This window comes from Dromiciops gliroides, chromosome 3 (genome assembly GCF_019393635.1).
Source record: "Dromiciops gliroides isolate mDroGli1 chromosome 3, mDroGli1.pri, whole genome shotgun sequence".
NCBI classification, from domain to species: Eukaryota; Metazoa; Chordata; class Mammalia; order Microbiotheria; family Microbiotheriidae; genus Dromiciops; species Dromiciops gliroides.
Genome location: NC_057863.1, coordinates 614161736 through 614187122, shown reverse-complemented (window position 1 = coordinate 614187122; position 25387 = coordinate 614161736). Strand labels below are relative to the sequence as shown.

Sequence of the window (25387 nt, the reverse complement as noted above, 5' to 3'; positions counted from 1 at the left end):
ATGCACATCAGGATAAGTCTGAAGGGTAAACAGTGAGCCTGGGGGAACACTGCTGAAAGGAGGGGAGAAGAAAGGAGGCCAAAGGGCAGACACATAGTCAGCCAATGAAACATTTTATTCAGTAGGAATCCTTGAGTAGTAGTCAATAGAGCTCATCCAGAAAGTGGGAGAGGAGCAGAGCTGGGTTTCCTCAGCTTCCCCTTCTTCCTTCTTTCCCATCCCCCTCAGACCATCTGGCTCCCACAGAACAGATTTCCTAGCCTCTCACAAGGCAAGGCTCCAGACAAGGAGAGAGGACCTCAAGGTTCCTTCTTGTTTTGCCTTGCTGATGGAGAAGAGTTGGAGTTCTCAGCACTGGGGCTTACTCCCCCCACACAGGATGTTGGGGAAGCTTTGATACTTGGGATTGTAGGTCCTTAGATTTTCCAACATGCAGTAGGTGAGAGTTCTGTCACAGGAGCAGATCTGCTCTTGGCACTTGCTTCCAGACCCTGGAAATGGAAACAAATCACTAGAGCTGGAGAACATTGACCATCAGTTAATTCTCCCTTCTGTTGAGCCCTCCTGCCCTGTATAGATCAAGTTCTTTACTTGGTACTATGGGGAAGATTCAGAGGAAGTGGGTGCCCTTGTCCCTCCATCCCAAGAGGGTGAGACATGGCCCTTGCCCTAGAAGAGTTCAGGGGCACAGCCTGAGTCCATGTTTTTGCCCATCTGGGGTACTTAGTCAGGGAAGACACTCTCTCACCACAAGTGATGACATCATTATGGTAGTTATAATCGTATTTCTCCATTTTGGGGTGACAGCTGTTCTTCACCAGCTTCGAGTAGCAGCAGTCATGGGCTGCACAGCACCTGTAGTGAGGACCCCTGCTGAGGGCTGCTCTCTTCCAGGAGGAGCAGTAATCAACAGACATTGCATTCAATGCCTTCTCCCAGCTCCCATGCAGGATTCTTCAAGAATCATCAGACAGGGAAGAAGGCAATGGAGAGAATAGATCTGGATGGTGATCCATAAGATCTTAGGATTTAGAAGGGAAAACCAACTCCCTGTTTTCATAGACCATGAAACAAAGGGCTAAAGGACCTGGTCTTGGTTCTGTCACTGACCTCTTATATTATCTTGGGTAGAAGTGGTAGACGAATCTGTCCATAACTCAGGGAATATTTCTCAGGTAATTCAGGAAAGGATTAGGCATGGGCTTCCTGCTATATGGGAGAAGGTGAGAAAGGAAAGGGGGTCTGCTTATATTTTCCTCTGAGAACTCTGGACAGGAACCTTAGAGAATCAATCCTCTATAAGAGAACTGATTTGAAATCCTAATTTTTTTTTAGTTCAGGCCTGGTCCCAAAGTATCATTCTAAAGAAGTCCCAGGCACTTTGTAACCTTAAAGCATTATCTAAACAGCATCTATCTACCACCATCATCTTCATTCTCAGCCTTCCATTGGGAGTGCCTCAAGGGCTTGCACAATACCAGCCACTGTGGATTCTCAATGATGGTCAATCAGTCAGTCAGTGAGTATTTGATAAGCACTACTATATGCAATTCAATCCAGCTAGGCGACTCCGTGGATAGTGCTGGTTTTGGATTCAGGAAGACCTGAGTTCAAATCCCACTTCAGCCACTCACTAGCCATTCGACCCTGGGCAAGTAATTTTCTTTTCTTTTCTTTGCAGAGCAATGAGGGTTAAGTGACTTGCCCAGGGTCACACAGCTAGAAAGTGTCAAATGTCTAGGCTGGATTTGAACTCAGGTCCTCCTGAATCCAGGGCCGGTGCTTTATCTGTTGTGCCACCTAGTTGCCCCTAGTTGGACAAGTCACTTAACCTCTGTTTACCTAGGAGGCAGCTAGGTGGCTTAGTGGATAGAACTCTGGACCTGGAATCAGGAAGACTTGAATTCAAACCCTGCCTCAGATATTGCTAGTGGTATGACCCTAGGCAAGTCACTTCCCCTCTGTTTCCCTTAACCTACTGGAGAAGGAAATGGCAAAGCACTCTACTATCTTTTCCAAGAAAACCCTATGGACATTGTTGGAGTTCTGTGGTCCATGGGGTCAAGAAGATTTGGACATGACATGTGTTATTTACCATATGAGGTGTTGGAGAAAAAAATCAAACAAAACAGCACCTGTCCAAAAGGAGCTGACCCTCTATAAAATGAAGATGATGGTGGTGATTCAGTCTTAGAGTTGGAAGGGACCTTAGAGGTCATATAATCCAGAAGACCCAAGAATGTCTTTTTATAACATCCTTGATCCAGCTTTGGCTGGCTCCTTAGACAGCCTATTTATGTTTGGGATGACTCACTAAAATTGGAAGTTTTTACTTATGCTGTTCCTACATTTGCCTCTTTGCTTCTTTTTTTTCCTTTTTTTTCTCTTTTTTTCCCCCTTTGCTCTTCTACCCATTGCTCCTAGCTTTTCCCTTTGGGGCCAAGCAGGATAGGTCAGATTCCTATTCCCCATAATGGTCCTTCAAAGACTTAAAGATGGCTCACATATCAATTGAGTCTTCCACACCTTGTTTTCCCTAGTTTTCCCTAGTTAGACTTTCTCCATCCCTACTTCTTCCCACCCCAGGGACCCTGTCCTCCTTCCTTCTCTTGGATCTAAGCTGAAACACAAATGGCTTCTTTCCTCCAATGCCTACATGTCCCTTCAGTGGATGTGATAGGTCTCATGGCTCAGCCCCCAACCTTTGATGCCACCATATGTGAAAATCTGAGGAGCTTTGGATATCTTGGGCATCTTTGCACGCAATTCCATATGGGCCTGTCTCAAACAAAATACTGAGTGATTTCGGGTGGACCCAGTCATTTTCCTCTTGGAGTTTTGGTCTCACATCTTTAACATGAGGGGATGAGCCTGGGATCTATTAGACTCACCCTTGCAGGGCCAAGAGAGCAACTCACCTATCAGTGGCATCCTTGGGGATCCCGTGCCCCCCCAAGCCACAGTGGCAGCCATAGAAGCCATAACTAACCAGGGCATTCTTCCCTGTGACCTTCTCAATCATTTCCTGCAGTTGCTTCAAACTCCCCTGTACTTGAGATAAGCCTGCAAGACAGATGCAGTTGGTTGTCATTTTCAGCCCTGTCTCTGGTGAGTAGTCACTGACTTTGCCTCTTTCCTTTCCCCTTCCACTGATTTTGCCCTTCCACATTTCCCATTGGATCAGAAACCTTGCCTTCTTTCTCCTCTTTCGAATTCAATATAGAGAGACAGAGAGGGATTGGAAGCAAATCTAGGGGGAACCAGAAGTCCCAGGAGCTCTCATGGTGGTGGTGGTGGTGGTGATGGGGGATTTTTGTACAACCTGAGGGTGTGTCCCCCATGGCTCTCATGTATTGGGAAAAGTGGAGCAGCTAGGTGGTACAGTAGATAAAGTACTGCCCTGGATCCAGGAGGATCTGAGTTCAAATCCAGCCTTAGACACTTGACACTTACTAGCTGTGTGACCCTGGGCAAGTCACTTAACCCTAATTTTCCCACTTAAAAAAAATCTTTCCTAGTTTGAAGAATGTATTGGGAAAAATGACAGAGTCAGCTCTTACCATAGGCTATCAATACAGGCAGCAGGAGGAAGGTCTTCATTTTGAAGGCACTGGGGGAGAAAGTGCAAACCTCTTCTGCTCCCTGGGAAGGGAGAAAACGTTCTCAGTCAAGAGCATGAGGGCATTTGAAAAGGAGGGAAGCAGAGACCACATTTGTGAGAAGACAAGGGAAGACAATTGTATCTGCTGGAGAGAGTGGGGTTTTCAAGAGATCCTGGTCTGCTCTTACACAGACACATTTGAAGCCACCAACATTTGCTCAGTGCTTACTATATGTAAGGTGAAGGGTATCACAGTGTAAGGGAGAGAGAACTGACCTCTAAGGATGAAGGCCAGGCTTCAAGGGCCATCTGTGATCTATCCTGGCTCTGTGACCCTTAATCTTTTAGTGCTCTAGGAAACTGACTGTTGTTTCTTCTTCCATCTCAAAGAGGACCATGACATCGGGGTGATGTCATGACTTGCAGTGAATTAGATTTAGGTGAGGGAGGGAGTACAAAGTCACCAACCTTACTCTCCTCCAGAGCCAGCTGGGTCCAGTGGCAAGATAGAGATCAGGATGACTGGAGATGAATCAGGATGACTGGAAATGTCCCTGGATGTTTAAAACAATTGGGGTTAAGTGACTCATCCAGGGTCACACAGCTAGTTAAGTGTCTGGGGTCAGATTTGACTCAGGTCCTCTTGATTTCAGGACCAGTGCTCTATCCACCGAGCCACCTAACTGCCCTGGGAAACTACTTTAGGACTCTAAACAATAAGGGCACGTGGCTTCAAAGATAGAGGGAATTTCCTCCCCTGGAGTTTCTTATACCAATGAAATCACAAATCTAATCCCTATCCCCTATATATATATATATATATATATATATATATATATATATATATATATATATATATGCATGTAAGGAAATTTGCTAGACACTGAGGATAGAATAAAAGGGAAAGTCCTTGCCCTTGAAGAGCCTAGTGCCTTCTATTGGGAGAATAATACAGCATGTGTCACAATAGTATAATATAAAATAATTTGAGGGGGAATGGCATACTGGGAGCTGAAAGAATCAAGGTTTTGAGGTGGAGTCAATAGCACCTGAACTGAACCTGGAGGGAAAAGCAAGGGTGGATTCCAGGCATGGAAGAGACAGTTTGTACAAAGACACTCAGGTGGGGAATGAAGCCTGGAGTTCCGAGAATAGCTAATAGTCCAGTGTGGCTGGAATGGAGAGGAGCATGTGGAGGAGAGCTGTGTGAAATAAGGCTTAAAATAGGAAACAGGCAACGTGAAATAAGGCGAGAGCCTTGAATGTCAGGCTAAATTTGTGTGTGATCACGGACAAGTCACTTAGATCTCAGAGCCTCGATTTTCTCATCTGTTGAAATGGAATAATAAAATTTGTCACAGAGTTGTGAGAAGGAAAGTATTTTGCAAGTCACAAAGCACTGTAGAAGGGGCAGCTAGGTGGTGCAGTGGATAAAGCACCTGGATTCAGGAGGACCTGAGTTCAAATCCGACCTCAGACATTTTACACTTACTAGCTGTGTGACCTTGGCCAAATCACTTAACCCTCATTGCCCTGTTAAAAAAACAAAACAAAAACCAAAAAACAAAGCACTGTAGAAATGTTAGAGACTATTGCTGGGATGTATACAGTAAGCACTTGGCTGGGGTGTTGGTGGCAATAAGGAATCTCTGTCTCTTTGTCTCTCTCTGTCTTTCTCTCTCTGTCTCTCTCCCTCTCCCTCTCCCCATCTCCTCTAATCTATCTATCTATCTATCTATCTATCTATCTATCTATCTATCTATCTATGTATCTATCTATCTATCTGCCCACCCAAATTCATTCACACTGTATAAATAGTCATGGAAACACACATTCAGATCCCCTAAACACAAATGTTAAAGAAGTAGGTATATAATCCAGAGGTAACTTGGCACAGTGGAATAGTATATTTAGAAGTGGGGAGACTTAAGTTTAAATCTCACCTCAGACATTAACTACAACTTTTCTGAATTCAACTTCTTCATTTGTAAAATGCATAGTGGTGCCTGGGTTGTTATTGTAAGGATCAGATGAGATAACGTATGGAAAATGCTTTGCAAACCTTGACGTGCCACATGCATGTTAACTATTAATATTATGATAATTTAATGGGTCCAAAAATTGCTTGATTAAGTCATTTCCTGGTAAAAATATTCCCCACTGGAGGAGGATTAAGACTGAGAGAGCCTTAGGCTAGGTCAGTCCCAGAAATTGACTCAGAAGTCTCCAGCAAAATTTGGCGGTAGCTGAGGTGCCCCCTTGCCTTTCCACAATCCTGTTTAACACAGACTGTCCACATTGCACAAGAAGCATCTGGGGCCCCAGTTTGCGCCAGGAGCCCAGAAGTAAATTCCTCTCTCACCTCTGAAGGGGGCAGCAGCCACATTAAATGGATTTAGAGGCGATAGGTTTGGCACCAGCACCCAGCTGGGTTAAACAAGGCCATCATGTTCCAAGGATGCATGTAGACACCCTTGCATTCCCGCTCAGGCCAGTCAGGCTGCCTCATGGGGCCCAATCACAAGAAGCCAAGGGGCTCTGTACAAATTTGCCAGAGTGACTAACCACTTTCTCATGGCAAACAAACACCAGGCCAGCGCCCCCACCAAGAGCCCCCTGTGTATATCCCAGCAGTAGTCACTGACATTTCTATCATCCTTTATGACTTGCAAAAACATTTTCCTTCCAACAACCCTGTGACTTGAGTAGGACAAGTTTAATTATTCCTTTTTTACAGATGAGGAAATTGAGGCTCTGATTTATCTGACTTATACTTACTATCTATCCCTCCTTCTTTATCATGATCACACAGTAAGCCAGGAGATATCCGAGTCAGGTTTTTTACCCAGATCCTCTGACTCCAAGATCCACCCACTTTGCTGCTCCTCATTCTCTTTAAAAAACAAAACAAAACAAAACAAAAAACCATGTTCTTTCCCTCCTTCAGATACTCACCTTCTCCAGGAAGCCTTCCCTGATTAATCTAACTTTGTCCCAGTCAACATCCATTTCGATATCACCTCTAAGTTTCTATAGTGATATAGTACACACCTGTGTTTTGGAAGCCACATTTTTTTCTTGCCTTTTCATGGGGAAGGGATTCTGGAGCCATGATTTCATTGGTTTAGGGCCCATGAGGAAACTCTCTCAACCTCTGTCTTCTCTGCTGACAATCTTACTGGCCTATGGGCATCGAAAGTTCACGAGCCATGCTGCCACCATGTGTCAGAGAACCCAGGTTTTCCTGGTGTGAGGCCAGTTCTCCATCCCCTGCACCAAAATGCACATTCTGCTTTACTTCTCAAAACCAGAAGTTTAGAAAGGAGACTTCCTATAGTTTGAAGCCCCTTAGGGGCAGCAGAATTTATGGCCTACATAACGCTCTGGCGTCTTTTTTTAAGTCAGGGACCAAGTTTCCTTTGTTAGGCACAATAACCCTAACCTCCTCTCTGTCTCACATCTAGTTCATGGCTCCATGAATGGCGTGTGACCACCTGTCTCATAAGTCCTTCCCCTTCTAGTGTTTCTAGACCTTCCCAGGAGATATCTCTCCCACCAGAGTAGCGTGTCCTTCCTCACATTGTCCCCTCACCCTTCTCCTTTTCTCAGATGGGAAAGCCAAACACCATCTTGCACACCTGAGACTCACCTGGGATAGACAAGCCTTGTCCATGGTGTTGATGATATGGCTTATGTCTACCTTGCCATCCCCTTCTATAGCCTGTTTTGCTTTACTTGGGGTAGGAAAGTTGTGGGTGGTAGAGATGGAAGGGGAATGTCGTGAGGGGGACAAGCTGATTATGTGAACATGTGAGATGTAATGTTATCTGATATAAGATCTGATTTAATGGTAACATCTGTGATAAACTTAGGTGGTGAAATGAATAGAGCTCTGGGCCTGGAGGCAGGAAGACTAATCTTTGTTTTTATTTATTTGTTTATTTGTTTGTTTATTTATTTATTTTGAAGACCCATCTTTGTGTGTTCAAATCTGGCCTCAGATACTATCTGTGTGACCCTGGGCAAGTCACTTCACCCTGTTTACCTCAGTTTCCTCATCTATAAAATGAGTTGGAAAAGGAAATGGCAAATCACTCCAGTATCTTTGTCCAAAAAAAAGAAGACCAAGATGGGGTCACAAGGAGTTGGACATGACTGAAACAACTCAACAAGAACAATGTTAACATCTACATTGAAAATATCTTTAATTGGAGAATTGTCAGGGGGCAAGTCTGGGGCATGAGAGCTGTCAGCTCAAATAGGAATGGATCCCTGAAGACAGTATACTGACTTAGGAAACCACATATTAGCATTAGCTGTGTCCTATTGTATATTTATTTATTTATTTTGCTGAATATTTCCCAGTTACTCTTTAATCTGGTTCAAGTCTGTGCTTTAGAATGTTGGCTTCTTGCCACCAAGAGGCCATGCATTTGACATGTATGATGTAGATCCACAAGAAGTGAGGAGGAGGGATAGACGTGTTACCTGTGGTCCCTCAGGCATACTTTAGGATAGACTTTCCACATGGATGAAAAAATGGACTTTTCATATGATGGTCTTTCCAAAAACAGAAGCTACGTGATAGCCTTACCCTGAAAATCAATAGTGAAGAAAGCAGAGATGAAACACAGACCCACTAAAAACTGAATTTCTGTGAATTAGAGGAAAAGGAGAGCCCACAAAAAAAGAAATTCCCTGAAGGGCACTCCTTCTAGACACAACTGTGATAAGGCCACTGGAACATGATGTTTCTTCAAAGAGAATTTCTTTGGCATGAGTACCAGGCTGCTCCCAAATGCATTAGTTCTTTCCTGCTAGTAAAGAAAACCAGTGAGATTTGAGTGGTCTAGTCCCTAGAGACTAGGGTCTAGTCTCAATATGTCACATGTGGTCTTCCCGTGGACAATTTGACTTAATTCTCAGCCCTTGAGTTTCCTCATCTATTAAATAATAAGATTGGACTAGAGAAGTGGTTCCCAACCTGTGGGCCAAGAAGCTTGAGGCGGAAGTGGGTGGAGGAGAATTATGATAAGGGGTATATGAATTTATGAATGAATAATCAAACATACCTCCAATAGACTGGATAAATAATATGTCATACCCATATGTGTTACTATTTTCAAATGTCTGTAGATGCTGTAGTCATAAATAAAAACAAATAATTTATTTTCATTTATTTATTTATTTGTTTGTTTGTTTGTTTATTTATTGGCTGGGCAATGAGGATTAAGTGACTAGCCCAGGGCCATACAGCTAGTAAGTGTCAAGTGTCTGAGGCTGGATTTGAACTCAGGTCCGCCTGAATCCAGGGCTGGTGCTTTATCCACTGTGCCACCTAGCTGCCCCAAAATACAGATCATTTAAAAGCATGACTGAATTTATAGCAGCTTTTGGCTGTTTAGTATTTTATCAAATAGTGAATATTAAAAGTATAGTTATTATCATATGGAGACATGACTTTTTAACATTATTTAACATTGAGAGTCCTCAACTTGAAAAGGTTGGCCATTATTGGTCTTGGTCATCTCTCTAGTCCCTTCTGGTTCTAATATTCTATGTTCTAAAGAGCCTTCCTGCTCTTATAGCTTATATTTATGTGGTGTTTTAAGCTGGAGATATCAAACACTTGGTTTTCCAAAGGAACCAGATTAAAATGTATTTGGAAAATATTATCAAACATTTAACAAAAATAAAAATAGAATAGAATGTAGATAATGTTAATATGTGGTTTTCTAAGTCAATATGCAGCTTTTAGGGATACTTTGTATGGTACAGTGAGACCTGGGGCAGCTAGGTGGTGCAGTGGATAGAGCACTGACCCTAAAGTTGGGAGAATCTGAGTTCAAATATGACCACAGACACTCACTAGCTAGGTGACCCTGGGCAAGTCACTTAATCCCTATTGCCTTAAACATCTGGAGCCATCTACAGTTGTTGTGAGATTATCTATCTATCTATCTATCTATCTATCTATCTATCTATCTATCTATCTATCTATCTATCTATCTATATCTTGCCCCTGGACCCAGGTTGGTGACTTTGCACAGTCTTCCCTCACTTAAATCCAATTCACTACAAGTCATGACATCACCCTGATGTCATAGTCCTCCTCTAGAACAAAGGACAAACAACAATAGTAGTGAGGCCCAGTTTCCCTTGGAGTTTGATGTCACTGCTAAGGTTTACAAACTCCCTCACATTGAACCTGTGAGGTAATTAGTACACATCTCACTCTTCTAACTCTCTGGATGAGGAAACAGATGGGTTGTAATTTGCCCCAAGTCAGGAGGTCTGTAGAGAGCCACTAAAACACAGTTTTCTGGCTCCCAAATCCCCATTGCCATTGCCCTTCTCTCCTTCCAACATTCTCTGAGGTCTTTCTCAGCTCTAAAAGTCTATGTTCTTCTACCCCTTCTAACTCTAAATCAAGACTAACTCAAGTAGTACTTTCTGTTTATAATTGAAATCAACAATTTCTTGAATGAATTTTTAAAATCAATTTGGTAAATAGTAAGGCTAAGTAGGATCAACCTGCCCCATCATGGAGAGAAAGAAACAGACTAAGATTATAAACAAGTCAAACCAATTCCTTGAGCTTCCTACAGAGACCCCAAAGGCACAGCTCTTAGAATAGGATCCCAATCAGGGACCCCTCCCTGGTCTTCTTCACCAGTCACTCAGTCTTTAAGGCCAGGCCATTCTCACTGCTGGCACATCACTGCCAACAGCCACACGTACAACTTGGCCTCTGGCAAGAGGGCAGCAGCTGAGGTTTCACAAAGTACAGTGAGTACTATTCTCCACAGAGCAAAGAAAGCCAAGTTTTCATTAGTGGGGAAAGAAGTGAATGGATTTGGCTGTAGAGATCTTTCCAGATGCCCTTTTTATTAGAAAATGAAGAAATCTATTTTGAAGAATGAATGAGTTGTAAACAGGATGGAGACAGTGTGATAGGAGCATGGGGATGGGAAATAAGAGACTTGGGCTTTATTTTCAGCTAAATTACTGATTGTGTGGTCTAGGTATATAACAGAATCATAGCCTTTCACAGTTGGATGGGACCTCAGAAGCCAACTCATAGCCCAAGATGATTCCCCGCCCCGCCCCCCACACACAATAGACGCAACAAGTGGTCTTCCAGCCTTTGCTTGAAGACCTTCAATGAGTTTGAACTCACTACCTTCCTTAGCAGCTTATTCCACTTAAGGAATAGGGTGGGGTGGGACAACATAGGGCAGCCCCACTACTAAACTTCAGGATTCAGAGGAATCTTGGTTGTCCCCTCCTTCCCTGGGGGTGGATGGGAAACCAAAATACCAGAGTCTGTGGCTGTCTTGGGATAGGGGCGTTGCTGCCATAAACTCACCACCTCCTGACTTGGGTAAAGACCATTTCTACCAAAAAGCAACCTTCCCTAAGACCATGAAGAAGAGACAGGTGCCTATGTCATCTACTGGAATACAGGGGACTGACATAGCTCTGTATGCTTTTATCCAATGAATACTCACAGTAGGGATGAGACCACTGATGTTCCTGATTCAAGTTGACTGGTAACCTTTTGTTTCCACTGCCTTCCAGGCTCTGAAGAGGGCCCTGGATCCTTTTTTTTCTCTGTCTGGGGCAGGGCCTCACCTGTTGTAAAGGGCAAGAGGGTTGATAAGGAAGAGTGAGGTGGGTGGGAAAGAATGTTGGACCTCTCTACCTCCCACAGCTACCATTCTGGACCAGCCATGCATGGCCTATTAAGTCCATACATGGCACATAGTTATTAGGAATAATTATTTTAGCATTTTTATTTTTAGTTCTAAATCCTCTCCTTACCTCCTTCCTCACCCATTGGGAAGGCAAGAAATATGATACACACTATACATATGAAATCATGCAAAAACACCTTCCCACATTAGCCATGTAGTAAAAAAAATAAAGCAAGAAGAATGTCAGTCTGCACTCAGAGTTCATCAGTTCTCTTTCTGAAGATTTTTCATTATGAGTCCAATGGAATTGTCATGGATCCTTGTATTTGATCAGAGTAGCTAAGTCTTCATTATCATTATGATATTATTATTATGTATAATGCTCTCCTAGTTCTGTTTATTTCACTTTGCATTGGTTCATGTAGGTCTTCCCAGGTTTTTCTGAAATCATCTCCTTCTTCATGTCTTATAACACTATAGTATTCTATCAAAATCCTATATCACAACTTGTTCAGCCATTCCCCTATTGGAGGACATCGCTTCAATTTCCAATTCTTTTCCACCACAAAAAGAGCCACAATAAATATTTTTGTACACATGGGTCCTTTTCCTTTGACCTTTTTGGGATACAGACCTAGTAGTGGTATTGCTGGAGCAAAGGGTATATGCAGTTTTATAGCCCTTTAGGCATAATTCCAAATTGTTCTCTAGAATGGTTAGAACAGTTCACATTAGAGTACCTAGTATTTCTACATCCATTCTGGCATTTGTCATTTTTCTTTTCCATCATTTTAATCAATCTAATGAATATGAGATGGTGCTTAAGAGGTATTTTAATTTGCATTTTTCTAATTACTAGTGATTTAGAGCATTTTTCTTTATAAGACTGTTGATGATTTAGATTTTTTCTCCTGAAAACTGCCTGTTCATATCCTTTGAGTAATAGTCCTTCTGAATAGAATGTAAGAAAAGTTAGGTATGGTAGTCATGTACAGCTGAGAAAAAGGTGCACTCCTTTCTATTTCCATTTAGTTTTCTCCAGAGACCTGTCATATCTAACTTTTCTTAAATTCTATTCATCTCTTTAACTTCTCTTATTTATTTTATGGTTAGATTTATCTAGTTCTAAGAGGTCCCCCGTTATTATAATTTTACTATTTTCTCTGATAACTCATTAAACTTTTCCTTTAAGAATTTGTATGTAGGGGCAGCTAGGTGGCGCAGTGGATAGAGCACCGGCCCTGGAGTCAGAAGTACCTGAGTTCAAATCTGACCTCAGACATGTACTAGCTGTGTGACCCTGGGCAAGTCACTTAACCCCAATTGCCTCGCTAAAAAAAAAAAAAAAAAAAAAAAAAAGAATTTGTATGTATATAATTTGATGTATATGCATTTAGTATTAACATTAATTCATTGTCTATGGTACTTTTAAGGAAAATGTAGTTTCTCTTATCTCTTAATTAGGTCTGTTTTTGCTTTTATTTTGTCTGAAGCACAATAGATTCTGTGCTAGCCCCTTATTTTAATTCTGTGTATCTCTCTTTCAAATGTTTAAATATCAGTTTTTCTATTTAGCTTTGGAGTATTCATCAGGAATGCTTAAAAGTACTCTTTTTAAAAATTAAATATCATCCCAGGGCAGCTAGGTTGCACAGTGGATAAAGCACCAGCTCTGGATTCAGGAAGACCTGAGTTTAAATCCAGCCTCATGAGATGAAATAATGGGATTTCTTAGATACTCAAAGACCCACCTGGAGATTAATCTAGACTGATTGAATCAAGTGAGAGTGATTGACTGCTGATTAGCCTACTTCAAGTTAATTGGATTGTAATCACACCTGGATAGCCCTTAAGAAGGTATTGTTCTCAGAAGCTAGACTGTGAACTGAACTTGAGAACACCTTCAAAATCAATGGATTTGGATGACACCAATCAATCAGCTTGAAGCAGTGTGTAAGGACTGCCTCTGTTCCAGACCTATAAAAAGCTTCCACAATCAGCTTGTTGGAGAATTCTTGATTAAAGCAGGCTCATGGAGGAGGACTTGAGGAAGAACCCAACCAGGCTGGAACTCTATGTGAGATAGGACTTTTCTTAACTTTCTGAACTCCATGTTAATACCTGTATGCTTTAATAAATGTTTAATGCCCAAAGACTGGTGCTAAAGCTTCTAATTTAAGGTGATCACACAATATAGAATTTAAATATCACAATCAGACACTTGAAACTTACTAGCTGTGTGACCCCTGGGCAAGCCACTTAATCCTCATTGCCCCACCAAAAAACCCAAAACAAACAAAAAAAGATGGAATTAAATATCACCCCCCCCAAAGGACAATCACTAATTTTTTTGCTAGGTAGATTATTCTTGGTTGTAATCCTAGCTCCTTTACCTTCCAGAATATCATTCCAAGCCCTCTGCTCCTTTATCATCATAGCTGATAAATCTTGTGTGATCCCGATTGTGGTAGTATGGTATCTTTTTTTTGAAGCTCTACAGGGTCATTGTGCTGATCTAATTGTTGTATGTCTGAAACCATACTGTATACCAGTACCATGCCAGAAAATTGAACTGTTTCCATTTGAATTCAAGGATACTGAAGATCACCTGGCAAATTAAAGTACCAGACACAGGTCCTTTCTTGAGCTTAAATGCCAAACATTTAAATTTTACCACAGAGTACACAACTCCAATGGGCTGGCCACATTGTTTGAATACCAAATGTACATTTGCCTAAAAGACTATTTTATGGAGAACTCACACAAGGCAAATGCTCAGGTGGATGTCAGAAGAAGTTATACAAGGACACTCTCAAGGTCTCTCTGAGGAACTTTGGAATCAATTGTGAGACATGAGAGCATTGGCACAGGACTGCTCAGCATGGTGTGCCCATGTGAAAGAAGATGCTGTGCTCTATGAGCAAAACAGAATTGAAGTAGCTCAAAAGCAATGTGAACTGTGCAAATATAGAGAATTCACTCCCAATATTCACGTGGACTATTTGTGCCTGACCTGTGGTAGAGCCTTTTGAGTTTGTATTGGTCTAATCAACCAGAGTTGGATATATTGTACCTTCCACCCCAACATAGTGATGTCATTTTTGGTCCTCTTTCATCATGAAGGACAACAACCAAACATTAGGGTATTATGTATGTATGTATGTATGTATGTATGTATGTATGTATGTATGTATGTATATACTACTTGCAATATTTTCTCCTTGACCTGGGAGCTCTGGAATTTGACACTAATATTGCTGGGAGCTTTAATTTTGGGATCTCTTTCAGTAGGTGATTGGTGGAGTCTTTGAATTTCTATTTTGTCCTCTGATTCTAAAATATCTGGATAGTTTTCCTTTATAATTTATTGAAATGTGATATCTAGACTCTTTTTTTTTTCATCATGACTTCCAGATAGTCCAATAATTCTCTTTTTTTGTAGTGAGGCAATTGGGGTTAAGTGACTTGCCCAGGGTCACACAGCTAATACATGTTAAGTGTCTGAGACAGGATTTGAACTCAGGTACTCCCGACTCCAGGGCCGGTGATCTATCCACTGCGCCACCTAGTTGCCCCTAGTCCAATAATTCCTAAATTATCTTTCTTTAATCTGTTTTCTAGGTCAGTTTCCTTTTTAATGAGATATTTCACATTTTCTTCTATTTTTTCCATTCTTTTGACTTTATTTTATTGTTTCTTGGTGTCTCATGGAGTCACTAGTTTTTACTTGACCAATTCTAATTTTTAAGGAATTATTTTCTTCAGTGAGATTTTTTTTTTTTTTTGCTTTTTTTCCCCATTTGGCCAATTCTGCTTTTTAAGGAGTTATTTCCTTCAGTACTTTTCTTGTGCCTCTTTTACCAAGTTGTTAATCCTCTATTTATAATACTCTTATATTGTTCTCATATCTTTTTCCATTTTTTTCTCTACCACTCACTTAATTTTCAAAATCATTTTTAAAAATCTCTTTATTTCTTCTAAGAATTCTTATTGGGCTTGTTCCATTTTGCATTTTTCCTTTGAGTCTTTGCTTGCAGCTGTTTTTACAATGTTGTCTTCTTCTGAGTTTGTGTCTCAAAGCTTCCCTGTCACCATGATAGTTTCTTTATGGTCATCTTCTTTTTGTTTTTGTTTGCTCAGTTTTCCAACTTGTTTCTTGACTTTGAACTTATAATTGTGCTTTATTCACTTCTGTGGGGGAAAGGGGTTTGAAGTGGAGTCACTATCCCTAGGAAGAGTGACATCAGGATTTTTTTGCCCTACTGTTTTCACAGCTAGTTTTCAGTGCTTCCAAGTTTTCAGTGCTTCCAAGGTGTTGTGATCTGGGGAGAGCTGTGGTCATTGTTCTCCTGGTCTGTGTTCTAGTCCTTACCAAGGAAGGGCCCCCGCTCCCTTCTGACTAAACACTAATATTCCTCTTTCTGTCCTGGAACTATTACCAGGAAATAGGGCCCAGCTCTCTCTGTACCCTGGAACTGAGACCAAGGCCCCTGCTCCCTTGTTACCACAAACACTCCTCTCTATCCTGAAACTATGACATGGAATTGGGTAATGGGCAGTGGAGTTGCCAGGCAGCTCCCAGTCCTGTACTGGGGGCTCTGTAATCTCTTTCTGGCCAGTTGTCCAATTCCCTTACCATCTGTGAGTGGTGAGAACTCCCAGAGCTGTTGATGCTCCTGTTGTCAAGGTCCATTGTTAATGCTGCTGTTGCCCACACTGCACTCCAGGCCATTCCCCACCCCACTATCATAGACCTCTCCTTCTGACTTCTTAAGTTATCTTGGGCTAGAAAGATGTCTCACCCTGACCTTTTATTGGCTCTGCCACTCAAGAATTTGATTTGATGCATTATTTTAAAGTTGTTTGGAGAAAGCTGTTGGGAGAGTTCAGTTGGAATGTTCCTTCTACTCTGCCATCTTGGCTCTGCCAACCCTAGTTTGCTTTGTGAAGGCCACGAGAGGTATGACTGGTTCTTCAGCCCTCTGATGACCTGCTATTTTTTAATTTGGGCAGCTAGGAGGCACCATGATGCACAGAACCTGGAGTCAGGAAGATTCCTCTTCCTGAGTTCAAATCTGGCCTCAGACACTTACTAGTCTGTGACTTGGACAAGTCACTTCACCTCTATTTGCCTCAGTTTCCTCAACTGTAAAATGGGAATAATAATAGCACCTATCTCTTAGGTTTGTTGTGATGATCAGATGAAATAATATCTGTAAAATGCTTTGCAAAGTACTGTGTGAATGCCAGCTAAAAGCTCAAAAAAGATTTGGAAGAAATGAGATCAGGGACATGGAATTTGAGATGCCTACAGGACATCCAGGTTGAAATGCCCAATAAGCAGTTGGTGATGTAAGACTGGAGCTCAAGAGAAAGACTAATGATGGACATATTGATTGTAAAGACAATAATGAAAGCCATGTGAGCTGATGGTGTGAAGAGAGAACATGAAAACAGAGGAGTAAAGCCTATCAGAGTCAACTAGCATTTATTAGACTGACGGTCTAACGTAGCCTATATCCCAATATACTAACAGTTAGGGCATTTTATATGGAGGAGAACCAGTGAAGAAGCTTGAGGAGGACCTGTCTTAGAGGTAGGAACAAAGAGAAAGCAGGATCACAGAAAACTAGAGAGGAGGAGGCATCCAAAAGGGGCAGGGGGTCAACATTGTCCCATGCTGCAAGGAGTTCAGGAAGGATGTAGCTTGAGGCAAGGCCATTAGACCTGACAATTAAACATTAGTGACTTTAGAGAGAAGCATTTCAGGTGAATGATGAGATTGGAAGCCAAATTGCAAATAGTTGAGAAATGAGTGAGAAGAGAGAAAGGGAAGACAACAATTTTTTTTCTAGTCATAGATTATTTTTTTCCAAGAGTTTGGCTATGAAAGGTATGAGAGATATAAGATGATAGGTTGAGGTAATGGTAGGGTTTAATGAGAATTTCTTAAGGATAGGGAGATTTGAGTGTGTTTGTAGGCAGGGGAGATGGAACCAATAGGGAAGCACATAAGATTAGAGGGAGAGGAGACTATTGTTGGGTAAATCTGCTGGAGAAGATAAGAGGGATGGGATCAAGAATACATTTTTTTTGAAATAGTATTTTATTTTTTTCCAATTGTACATGTAAAGATAGTTTTCAGCATTCATTTTTATAAGATTTTGATTTCTAAATTTTTCTCTCTCCTTTCTTCCCCTACCCCCTCCACAAGATGGTAACAATCTGATATAGGTTATACATGTGCAATCATGTTAAATATATTTCCACATTGTTGTTCTTTGTCCTTCATTCCCCAAGAGAACCATGACATCGGAGTGATGTCATGACTTGCAGTGAATTGGATTTAAGTGAGGGAGGGTTGTGCAAAGTTACCAACCTCATTCTCTCTTCCAGAGCCATCTGGGTCCAGTGGCAAAATATATATCAGGATGACTGGAGATGGCCCTGTATGTTTTAGGCAATTGGAGTTAAGCGACTTGCCCAGGGTCACAAGCTAGTAAGTGTCTGAGATGAGATTTGAATTCAGGACCTCCCAACTTCAGGGCCAGGACTCTATCCATGGTGCCATCTAGTTGCCCCTATTTCTAGATTAGTCATGTTGTAAAAGAAGAAACAGAACAAAAGGGGAAAACCATGAAAAACAACAACAAAATGAAAATATTATTCTTCAATTTGCATTCAGACTCCATAGTTCTTTCTCTGGATGTGGAGAGCATTTTCCATCATGAGTCTTTTGGAATTTTCTTGGATAATTGTATTGCTGAGAAGAGGCAAGCCTATCATAGTTGATCATTGCACAATGTTGATGTTGCTATGTAACACTGTTCTCCTAGTTCTGCTCACTTCACTCTGCATCAGTTCATGTAAGTCTTTCCGGGTTTTTCTGAAATCCACCTGTTCATCATTTCTTATAGCATGATAGTATTCCATCACATTCAGATTCCACAACTTGTTCAGCCATTCTCCAATCAATAGACATCCCCTCAATTTCTAGTTCTTTGCCACCACAAAAAGAACATGTACGTTCTTTCCCCTTTTTTATGATCTCTTTGGGATACAGACCTGGTAGTGATATTGCTGGATCAAAGGGTAAGCATGTTTGATTGCCCTTTGGGCATAGTTCCAAATTGTTTTCTAGAATTGTTGGATCAGTTCAAAATTCCACCAACAGTACATTAGGGTCCCAATTTTCCTACATCTTCTCCAACATTTATTACTTCCCTTTTCTGTCATATTAGTCAATGTGATAGGTATGAGGTGGTTTATTTTAATTTGCATAAGAATACATTTTATGGGGCTGGCCTTGGTGAGGACAAAGGTCACCTCTTCATCAGGGACTTGGATCTAAGAAAAGAAAATTGGAATCTTGCCAAGGGATTGTGAGATATAGATAAAGGAAGAAGAAGGAGTTCCACAGACTTTTCTTAGTAAAGCATGAAGTCAGGCCATCAGCTGACTAGATGAGGGGAATTTCTGGTGTGGGAAACCTGAGGAGAGAAAAGAGTCAATTCTGAAGAAGTATTACCCTGTGGTAGTGAGAGCTCAATGGAGATTAGATAACAAATGTGTAGCAGATCCAATCAGCATGACTGTGACTTCCTCAGCTCTGTTCAGCGACACACAAGTTGGAGTGGAGGGGGTAAACAATGGGTTTGGGTTTAGTAAGGTATGAGTGACAATACCAAGGGAGCTAAGGATTTGGGAGAAGAGGAGCACATGAGGTTGACCTAGTTAACTAACGGGTTATCAGGAAAGGAGAAAAGTGAAGCCAGAATAGGGGTGATGGACTGTGAAAATACTGAGTGATTGAGGGATTTGAGGTCATAGTGAGGACATAGTGTAGATTTAGGAGAAATAAATTATAGGGAGAAAAGGAGTGATAGGAAATTATAATCAAGTTTTCACAGCTCTTGATCATGGATGTGGGTGATGCCAAGATCAAGGATATGAAAATTCTTGAGGACTGCTCAGGTGAAGTGGAAGAGTGGTTCATGGGAGTTGAGTAGAATGAGAAACTGGGACATTAGGATATTCGAAGGAACATCAACATATATGTTGATGATATTTCCTAGTACGAGGCCAGGAATTAGGATAGAGAAGGAGACTGTGAGCCACTCTCCATGAATGCCAGAAGATAGAAGGAATAAAAAAGAAGAGGTCTAAAATGAAGGGAAGTTTATTATAATGTGGGGAATTCCAGGAGTCATGGTAAAGGGCAGACAGAACTAGTGTTTCTTATTACTTTTGGATGCATGGTAGAACTGACTCTGCGGGCTTCTTTGTAATCTCTTCAAGGAGCAACAACTATGAACTCTCCTTCCATTTAACTAAATTTTCTTCTGTCTTCTGGGTTTATTTAGAGCAATCATGTCAGGACTGATATGATTCAGTTCCTACAGGAGTATGTCCATTCATTGGTCATTGGACAAGGAGCTCACATTTAGAGTGCTTACAGCTAAACTGAAGCTTATAGATGGTCTAAAGATGATGTGATTTGTGGCCCACTCTGCCACCATCACTGCAGAGAGGGAAGGGGGCAGGGCACACCAGACTAAGGGCCACTTTGTATTTTTCCTTGTTCTATATGCTGCCAGTCAAAGAATTAAATTACTTTTAGTGACCAACTGACTGGGGATGAGCCTTGCTTTCCTTGGTTAGGCTGGTCCTCAGAAAAGCCTTTCCAGCATGGTAGCCCCAGCCAGAATTTGGGTTCAGTGGACAAGATCATGACCTTGATGCCTCCTTCTACATCACTCATAAATCAGATCCATGGAAAAGTCTTGCTGATTCCGCCTCCACAATACAGTTTGAATTGTCCCCTTTTCTCTACTCACATGGCAGCCCCCCAAGTTTGAACTGTCGTCACCCCTCACCCACACTATTGCAGTAATCTCCACATTGGTTGTACTGCTTCAAGACTCCTCCCACTCCCGTCGTCCACCCTCCACATAGCTAACAAAGGAATTTTCCTAAAGTACATATCTGACCATGTCACCTCTCCAGCCCATTGTCCTCCTCTCCCCAATAAACTGCAGTGGCTCCCTATCATCTCTAGTATCACATACAAACACTTCTGTTTGGCATTTAAAACCTTTTGTTACTTGTCTCTAGCCTACCTTTCCAGGGTTATTATGTATTATCTCTTTTATGCTCTCTGTAGTCCAGGCAAAGCGTCTTTCCTGCTGTTTCTCATACATGATATCCTATCTTTCGTCTGTGTCTTTGTACAAGCTGCTCCCCACACACACCTGGATGCAGTTTCTCCTCACCTCTACCTCTGAAAAGCCCCAGTTTCCATCAGAACCCATCTCATACCCTACCTCTTACTTTAAGCTATTCCTGATCCTCCCGTGTACTAGTTAGCACTCTCTAAATGACCTTTTGGGGAGGAGAGACAGAGACAGAGACATACAGAGACATGGAGAGAGACAGAGAAAGAGAGGGAGGGAGGAAGAGAGGAAAAAAGAAGGGAGAGGGAAGGAGGAAAAGGGAAGAAAGGAGGAAGAGAGAGAGGGAGGGAAGAAGAGAATGAGAGAAGAAGAAGAAAGAGAGAAAAAGAGGAAGGAAGGGAGGAGGAAGTGAGAGGGAGAGGAAAGCAAAGAGAGGAAGGGAGAGGGGGTGGAATTTGAAGGGAGAGAGAGAGAGAAAGGTAGAGGGAGAGAGAGAGAGAGGGAGAGGGAGAGAGAGAGGGAAGGAAGGAGACAGAATGAGAGGGAGGGAGAGAGTCCAATATAGTATCTGGAATATAGTAATACTTGATAAATACTTACTGATTGATTGGTTGCAAGGCTTTCTCTACTTTTCCTAATTAAAAAAGTCCCTAATTTTTTTCAGGTCTTAATTGTTTCTACCATCCCTCTCACTTCCTCTCCCCCATTCATTGAGAAAGCAAGAAAAAACCCATTACAAACATCTCTGGTCAGAAAAACAAATACCTACATTGACCACATTGGAAAAACAGGATGACTCATTTTGTTCTCTAAGTTCATCACCTCCCCATCTCTATCATCACGAGTACTCTGTAATTGTGGGGCAACCCCATTTACCTCAATATCTCAAAGGACCCATTATTTGTGAGCCTGGATTCTGTCCTGCTTCCTACCACATTTCATGGTATTACCCTTCAAGTCCTTTGCATTGCAGCCAAATTGGCCTTCTGTCTAAAAAGACAGAGATGGAGAGGATCCATTCCAGACCTGTGGAATGGCATGAGAAGACACAGAGACAGAGAGGGGCAGAATAGAACAGAAGGCAGTCCAATGTAGTCCATTCCCATTTTTATCCTGTTCCTCCATGGACTCTGTGAAATCTCACATCATTCCCAGTGATTGGAACGGACTCCACCCGTCTCCACCCAAAAGCTTTCCCTTCCTTTAAGCCCCAAGTCAGGAGCTACCTCCTCCATAAACTCTTCTCTGACCCCAAATGAACTCTCCCTTTTCAGATGGACATTTCCTTTGCTCTCACCTCACTTGCTATTATATCAGTTATTTGTATCTTTCTCCCTTTGCATTTTCTTGTTGTCATTTAGTTGTTCACTCCTTTCAGTCATGACCAACTCTTCATGCCTCCATTAGGGGTTTTCTTGGCAAAGATACTAGAGTGGTTTTCCATTTCCTTCTCCAATTCATTTTACAGATGGGGAAACGGAGGCAAACAGGGTTATGTGACTTGCCCAGGGTCACACAGCTAGTAAGTCCCTGAGGTCAGATTTGAGCTCAGAAAGATGAGTCTTCCTGGCTCCATATCTGGCACTCTATCCACTATGTCCCTCTTCCATTGGATTACAAACATCTTAATAGAACAATCACTCCTAGCTATCTTTGTATCTCCCTTAGGAACCTAGAAGAGTGCCTTGTACATGACTGATGCTCAATAATTGTCTGTAGAATTGAATGGACTCTGTACCTAGGAGGTGCTCAATCAATATTTGCCCTATTGTCTATGTATATAGCAAGTACTCAATAAATATTGACCGAATAAAAATGATCATTTCTGTTCTGGTTTGTTCCTCTATCACTTGACTCTAAATCTCCTGCAGTGTGGAGGGGTGGAAAATCCACTGGTTTAGGCAAGAGTCTCAAGTTCTAAGACTACAGATATTCTGAGCCAGGTTATTGTGTACACACACACACACACACACACACACACACACACACACACACACACACACACTCTTCCTCAAACCACCACGAATTAAAAACTCTCCAGATTCTGAAAAAATAATAGCAACCAGAACTTCAGGGGACATTGGAGATCAACCAATCAAAATCCTTCATTTTATAGATGAAGAAATTGAGGCCCAGGGTGGGTTCAGTGACTCTATTGAAGTCAATAGCAAAGGCAGAAATGGGAGCCAGGTCTTTTGACTCCAAAAGTCATGTTCTATGCTTGTGAAGATGAAAGTAACAAAGGAAGATGAAAGATTAAAAGCCAAAGACTTGCCAGGAGGTGGGGGTCGGTGACCTCCCTGAGCAAATATGTATATTCTAAACCATTAAATCAAATGTTGACACAGTGAAACAGGCGATGGTTAGTATGTGTGTGTGTAGGGGGTGGAAGGTTGGGAAGTAATGGGAGTTGAGTATGGGAGAGACAGTAATAGGAAAACAAATGAAGTGTAGGTACCACCCTTCTACTTGAGTGGTCCATAAAGGATGTCTTAAGAACATGGGCCATGTTCTTAATTCAATTTGGCAAACATTTATTAACTTTGGGAACTATTTGATTTATGAAAGGGGATGTGAAAACAAAACAAAAACAAAAACCAACCAGGAACTTTTAGTGGATCCCCATTCAGAAAGCTGATGAGACCAATGCAATCTCAGGTTCCTTCTCGTGACTTAATGTACATGGACAGGGCCACTGTCCCTTTCTGATTCTTTTGTTCAGGTGTCAGTCCCACATTTCAGGGAGGGATACTGACAAAATAGAAATATGTTCAGTGATGAGTTATGCAAATAGGAAGTGGACTAGAAACCATGCCACATGAGGACCTGCTAAAAGAACTGGCATGTTTGTGCTGAAGGAGAAAAGATTTGGGGTTGAACAGGGGGATGACATGATAACTTGCTTCAACTATCTGAAGGACATTCGTGCAGAAGAAGAGTTTAGCTTTGTTATGTTTGGTCCTTGAGGAAAGAACTAAGCAGCAATGGGGTTGAAGTGCCAAGAAGAAAATCTGTTGTTCAGTCATTTCAGTCATGTCTTACTCTCTGTGACCCCATTTGGGGTTTTCTTGGCAGATACTAGAGCAGTTCACCATTTCCTTTTCCAGCTCATTTACAGATGAGGAAACTGAGGCAAACAGGGTTAAGTGAATTGTCCAAGGCCACTCAGCTATAAGTGTCAGAGACTGAATTTGAACTTAGGAAGACAAGTCTTCCTGACTCCAGGCCCACTTCTTTATGCACTACCTAGCATCCCATCAAGCAAATTTAGGCACACCACAAATTTCCTAATAATGAAAGCTGACCCAAAATGGATAGGATGCCCCAGGAGATAGTGAATTCTCCATCTCTGTAGTGCTTTAAGCAGTGTCTAGAAGATCACTTGTTGAGTTTGTTGTAGAAGGGATCCCTCTTCGGGTAGACGGGACAGATGCACCTTGAGATACCCACCAGCTCAGAGAGCCAATAGTTCTGTGGAGAGGGAGGCCTGGTTCATGATGTGAAGCTTCCAGAGATATTTCTCTGCCTTTGAGCCTCGCCTCTTTTGGAGGGGTGTGTGTGAGGCAATTGGGGTTAAGTGACTTGCCCAGGGTCACACAACTAGTAAGCATCAAGTGTCTGAGGCTGGATTTGAACTCAGGTCCTCCTGAATCCAGGGCCGGTGCTCTATCCACTGTGCCCCCTAGCTGCCCCTGAGCCTCCCTCTTTTTTCTTTCCCTGAGTATCACTGCCATAACCACTTCCTTTTGCCTGAGTTTCTCTCACTGATAATCCCAAGGGACTCAGATTTACTACTTCTCCTTTGTCCAGATGTTTCTGGAATAATCATAAAACTTTTTGTTGAGATTTTCTTTTTTTTTTCTTTTGGTGGGGCAATGAGGATTAAGTGACTTGCCCAGGGTCACACAGCTAGTAAGTGTCAAGTGTCTGAGGCCGGATTTGAACTCAGGTACTCCTGAATCCAGGGCTGGTGCTTTATCTACTGCGCCACCTAGCTGCCCCTTGTTGAGATTTTCCATGAAATTTTACTGGCAGCAGATACAGAAAACCGGATATGGGTTAACGTTAACAACAAGGTAATGTTATCTACTTATGAGGAATCTTAGGGGGGCTCTCTGCTCTGCAGTGAGAGATAGATGACTGGAAACCTCATTGTTCTTACCCGTGCTTTGTGCGTTATTCTATATTTTTGCTCCTTTAGACTGCGGTTGTCATTGTTCTTCCTTTGTTCTTAAAGAGGACCAATGACATGTTGAGGGTGATGTCTTGACTTATGCATGTATTGGCTATGAATGGGGCAGAGCAAAGTGATCAGTCACACTCTCTCTTCCAAGTCCTTTAGGAATTCATATTCTGTAAGAACTAGAAGGGACCCTGGAACACAGAATGTCAGAGTTGGAAGGTCTTAGAACACAGAATGTCAGAGCTAGGAATGTCTTTAGAACACAGAACGCCAGAGCTGAGAAGGCCCTTAGAACACTAGGAAGGTCTTGTCATGGGAGGATTATGGGCCCTGGTCACCCCAACAATTCTCTGGGGGGTTCAAGGAACTTTTTCCTTGAAACCTCAGGGGTTTTCCCTTGAAATCAAGTAGGCCTCTCCTTGAACACAATCAAGGACACACACACTCACCTAATGGAGATAAGCGGCACAGATTGAACTGAGCATGCTCCAGGACCATCACCCCACATTCCAGTCCTCCTAAGCATCTGGATGAGGTAATCCAGGAGAAGACCACCTGGAACCGCCCATCAGCAGACTGCTTAGACCCATCAGGACAAAGTTGACACCCACCACCAGATCTCTCACGAGGGATTCTTCCTACCACAGCACAACGCGGGAAGACCACCAGCCCCTCACCCAATAAGAGACTCTTACCCACCCCCCATCTAAACCCTATAAAATGGCACCCCACA

The 25387-nt window shown here is 42.1% G+C and overlaps 1 protein-coding gene across 1 annotated transcript; it reads right to left on the bottom strand.

Moving 5' to 3' along the window:
• Positions 1 to 348: 348 nt before the first annotated feature.
• LOC122751172 (phospholipase A2, membrane associated-like) lies at positions 349 to 3603 on the bottom strand. Its single transcript, XM_043998122.1, has 4 exons — positions 3561 to 3603; positions 2919 to 3063; positions 749 to 855; positions 349 to 491 (listed from the first exon to the last, which is right to left on the bottom strand). Exons 1-4 carry the CDS (start codon positions 3598 to 3600, stop codon positions 349 to 351), a joined length of 435 nt encoding a protein of 144 aa, XP_043854057.1. The 5' UTR covers positions 3601 to 3603.
• Between the last annotated feature and the right edge of the window lie 21784 nt (positions 3604 to 25387).